Below are 4878 nucleotides of genomic sequence, written 5' to 3'. Positions count from 1 at the left end.
TTATTGGTTATTGTTCATTATTTATTGTATTCAATTAACACATGAATTTCATGTTTATTTTCTAAATAAATTATTTTTATTTAAACATAGATTTACTCACCAACTCTTTGTAGTTGACCCAAATATTTTACACGTAGTACAAGAATTGAAGTTTGAGGATGCAAGGATTGAAATCACATAGGAAATGCTTTACAAATAAATGAATTGGAAATTTCTGTGTATTTTCATTTTGGATTTTTTTTTGGATTATATGCAACTTGTTATGTTTTGATGTGGCATTTTAATACAGTGACTTGAATAATTATGAAATATGTAATAATGCCACAAGCTTTGAACAATCATTGCACTTCGACCGATAATACCCTACGAGTTGGGGGGTAACAGCAGATACAGGAAGAAGCTTCAAGCCCATATGACCATTACATATCTATTTTAAAAACTCAAAGTACGTTTCCAAAATCTAAAACAAAAAAACAAAGTCAATTTACTGATGTATTACTCAAACTAAGCGATTTATGATCTTACAAAGTTCAACCACATATTTGATACCTATATGACAAATAAATTTATTCTAACATTTTATTATTGACTAATGTTACTATTGAAACTCAAGAATATTGATGACGATTCACCATATAGCGACACGGGTAAGTCCTCTGCATGCATCGTAGGCCCAATAGTACTTTGATTAATATTGGGAATGTGTGACATTCGTATGGTTTCTAATTCTGTGGCCACTTCTTTCATAGTTGGCCTATTCTTCCCATTCAGATTCAAGCATCGCATTGCAAGGTTAGCTACTTCTAGAAGTTCATTCCTCGTACCCTCTTTAATCACTGTTGCATCAAAAATAGACATAACACGCATGTCTTCCATAGCCAACATGAAGTGTGTAGCCAAGCTTCTATTTTCACCAACTCTAGTTAGAGAAATTGGTCTTTCTCCTGTTAACAACTCAACCAAAACAACTCCAAAACTATAAACATCACTTTTTTCAGTGAATTGACTAGATTGGAAATACTCCGGATCTAGATAGCCAAATGTACCTTTGACTAAGGTAGTTAAATGAGTTTGATCCATTGCTACAAACCTTGATGTTCCAAAGTCAGAAACCTTGGCCCTAAATTTATCATCCAAAAGTATATTAGTGGTTTTAATATCTCTATGGTATATTGGAATGGATGTTGCGTAATGCAAGTACGCCAGTGCTCCTGCAACTTCTGTAGCAATTTGTAATCTCATGTTCAAAGAAATTGGTAACTCGTCGATCTCGATGTGAAGTCGATCATACAAAGTACCATTTGGAATGAATTCCGAAACAAGCAAAGGAACATCTGTCTCTAGGCAACATCCCAATAACTTTACCACATTTCTATGATTAACTTGGGAAAGAATAACCACCTCATTGATAAATTGTTCCAGTTGGCTTTCATCAACTACTTTCGATTTCTTGATTGCTACAATCCTTCCATCCACCAACATCCCTTTATAGACTGTACCTTGGCCTCCTCGGCCAAGGATTCTGTTTTCATTGAAGTTGTCAGTGGCCTTCTCCAACTCACGTGATGTAAAAAGTATGGTTTTACCAACTAAAGATGAGTCAGCTTCTTCTTGTTGTTTTAAGAGTAACCCGCCATTGCGTTTAAAAAATCTCTTTCTTTGTCTCCTTTCTTTTGTTTTCTTGATGACTTTATACAATAAGTAACTAGTTATCACAAGCAAAAGTATACCCATGCTTATGCTAATACCTGAACGAATTAAGGACATTAGAAAAGAGATTGTTAGCATATAGCTTAAATTCTCCAAATGTGTATTTTTTTTTTATTTCTAAAATAATCATGCTCTAAAGAAATGGAACTTTCAATTAAGTAAATAAATATATGTAGAGATTACAAAGCTCCGATTGGTAACTCGTCGTCTTCATGTAAATAACTTATGAATAAGTAAAGTATTCGTTAATAAAAATAATTCAGATAACTTGATTGGACCCAAAAGTACCTTTCTACATTAAATCAAACCAAACACATCCGCACACAGTGAGCATTACCAGTTAATTCCTAAAAAATGGAAATGGTATATTAAAGAAACCGGTAGCGGATCACTCTGGATTTCAATCATGAACCACCATCACCGGTATAGCGGATCACTCAGTTGTTTTTAATGACAGTAATCAAGGTCAAACTAACATTATGAAGTCCAAATAGCGAAAAAACTTATGTGGATCATATGCGTTATCGAATAACCAAAACGATATGCCATTCTACTTCTTTTATCTAGTCTTAATTACTTGAAATGAAATGTAAAAATCTTGGAGGCCTTAACACGTTGGCAACAATATAATATTGATGTATGGTTCAAAAATTTTACATGTGTAAAAAAATGTTTAAAAATTATTTTTAAATAGAATAACAAATCATTTATACGAAATTAATTCAAAGCTTTTTCATTTTTAAATGTAGAAGACGATAAATTAAATAAAAAAGTGTAAAAAATACCTTGTTTTTACTTTTTCTAAACTGTTTTTTACATGTTTTTTTTTGCATTATTCTTTCTTAAATTTTATTATTAAAACAGCTTTATATGTATTTATATGTAAAAGCTTTGAAGAGAATTAGGTAAAAAGTAACTTTTTACTTTATGGTTTTTTTACATGGTTCTATGGTACTCACTTTTTTTGCAATTTTCTATTGAACCTAACACTATCTTATTGTATATGTTAATGTTTTGTATAGGTAGGGGTGAGCGTAAAATCGAATTAATATTAATTGAAATCGAATTAACTGAAACCGAACTTGAATTAACCGAACCCAAGCATTAACGTTTTAGTTCAATTGAAGGTTCATTAGTTTTGTTTTATTATGTACATAAGGTCTATTACCAATATGCATATGATATCGATATAATTTTGCAAGTTTCATATTTATGAGTTTATATTTTATAAGGTTTATATACATTGGATAAGTACCTGAATAACGGTTAACCAACCATTGGTTATGATTATGATTAATATTTTTCAATTAACCGAACCCTTGGTTAACCGACTTTGCACATCCCAATATAGATTATGATTAAGCACCAATTAGAGATCGAGAATAGGCATTACCTAGAATAACTCCCAATGATATTTTGTTTTCTTTATCATTAAGCCAACCATAGTCTACACATGTGGCATTCCATTTGATTAATACGCCATCTGGGTCATATATTTCGTCATAGTGACAGTCGTTTCCACTCCTCCGGCACTTTGCACAATCATCTGTAACTAAAGGAATGTATGGAAGACAAAGTTACAAGTTAATAAAAAGTAAAAACAAGCCCTGGTACACACTAATTATTATTACTAATACTGTTACTGTTACTATTGCTATATAAAAAAGTCCGTGGAAGCAGATAAACACACTAATTATTATATATTGAATTACCCGTACCATTTATTCCATGAAATAGATAAGGGTTTCCTTCTCCTGGCCAAGTGGAGCATTTCCAAGATTTCAATGGAGTACCATCGCCTAGATCGACCTCAACTATACTCGGCTGGTAATAACATCTTACTTTATCGCCTAGATCAACCATAGGATAAACATATATGTCAGCGTCCGATAGGGTCCAAAGAAGCGATGTTGGAATATACGAGTTGTTGTCCCCTTCAACATATGAAGTTTCATCCACCAAAAAAGCAGACCCACAACCTCTATCATCTCCACTCTGCCTTGTTATGTTAATATCGTACGCCTTGAGATAACGAGGAATTGTGTTTTGGCAACAACTGTCGCCAAAGCAGCTGTTTCTGTCGCTTAGAGTGTCATTTAAACAATTGTTAGAACAACCGGTGAGCACATGAGTTCCATGATCCATCATGCGAGCACTACCACACCCCTCAAAAACAAATTTATTATGTGATTTGGAGAATAGAAAGGGGCTCTTACCTAGATCAATGTTCCTAGTTTCACTGCCTAGGTTTTGGCAATCATAGTATTTTGGTGTGTTAACAGTGATTGTTTGAAGTTCCAAGTTTACACCCAAAACTTGGAGGTGGTTGAATGCAGATAGATATGGCGTCGAGGAGTTGCAATCAACCGTGTACCATCTGTTGACCGAACAACTCGTCCCGATTCCAAAAGGGAATGGAATCCTCACCTTCCCACACATATCTTCGCATCCATCCTTGGAGTAGCTTGCTATTGATGTTGTTGTTGATGAATATAAGATAACTAATATGAAAGCTTCAGGTAGCTTCATTTTTGTTCACGATCGAATAAAAATGATACAATGAAAGTGGAAGTGATCAGTGTTCGTATGCTTATAATGATGCCCGGTATGACATGAGGAATGTACCTGGTAGTGGTAATACACCAAAGACCCAAAGAGTCTACGCCGTGCTTCATTAGTCTACCTTGTTTATTATTTTTTTGTTTAAATCTATTTAATTACCATAGACCGTTTCAATAAACATATAACCTTTTCATAGGAAAAGATCAAATAGAAAGTTAATTTTGGCTAGGAAGGATAGGAAGCCATAGGATTATGACATGTGGCAACATCTATACATATAATAAAGTAAACCATTTGAAGGACACATGACGCTTTCTGGATTGCTCTCAATTGTTTTTTCCAGCTTAAATAAATGGATAAACAAAAAATTAGAGATAAAGAATGACTCCTATATATCCTTTTAATCACATAAATTATATCTTTTTATCTTTTATTCTTTTGTTTTTTATATTCATTTATCTTGATTTAAGTCTTAATCCATTAAAAACAAAAAAAATAGAGATAAGGAATGACTTCTATATATTCTTTTAATCACATAAATTATATCTTTTTATCTTTTATTCTTTTGTTTTTTTTTTATATTCATTTATCTTGATTTAAGTATTA

At 32.7% G+C, this 4878-nt stretch overlaps 2 protein-coding genes across 2 annotated transcripts; both read right to left on the bottom strand.

Moving 5' to 3' along the window:
- Window positions 1-475: 475 nt before the first annotated feature.
- LOC118487489 (wall-associated receptor kinase-like 9) lies at window positions 476-1767 on the bottom strand. The gene has a single exon (XM_035984374.1). It carries the CDS (start codon window positions 1765-1767, stop codon window positions 583-585), a length of 1185 nt encoding a protein of 394 aa, XP_035840267.1. The 3' UTR covers window positions 476-582.
- Window positions 1768-3068: 1301 nt separating this feature from the next.
- Window positions 3069-4311, bottom strand: LOC110911958 (wall-associated receptor kinase-like 8). The gene is made up of 2 exons (XM_022156621.2): window positions 3429-4311; window positions 3069-3262 (listed from the first exon to the last, which is right to left on the bottom strand). The coding sequence occupies exons 1-2, from the start codon at window positions 4237-4239 to the stop codon at window positions 3069-3071; spliced, it is 1005 nt and encodes a 334-aa protein (XP_022012313.2). The 5' UTR covers window positions 4240-4311.
- Between the last annotated feature and the right edge of the window lie 567 nt (window positions 4312-4878).

This window comes from Helianthus annuus, chromosome 15 (genome assembly GCF_002127325.2).
Source record: "Helianthus annuus cultivar XRQ/B chromosome 15, HanXRQr2.0-SUNRISE, whole genome shotgun sequence".
NCBI classification, from domain to species: domain Eukaryota; kingdom Viridiplantae; phylum Streptophyta; class Magnoliopsida; order Asterales; family Asteraceae; genus Helianthus; species Helianthus annuus.
This window is presented reverse-complemented; position numbering and strand designations above follow the sequence as displayed.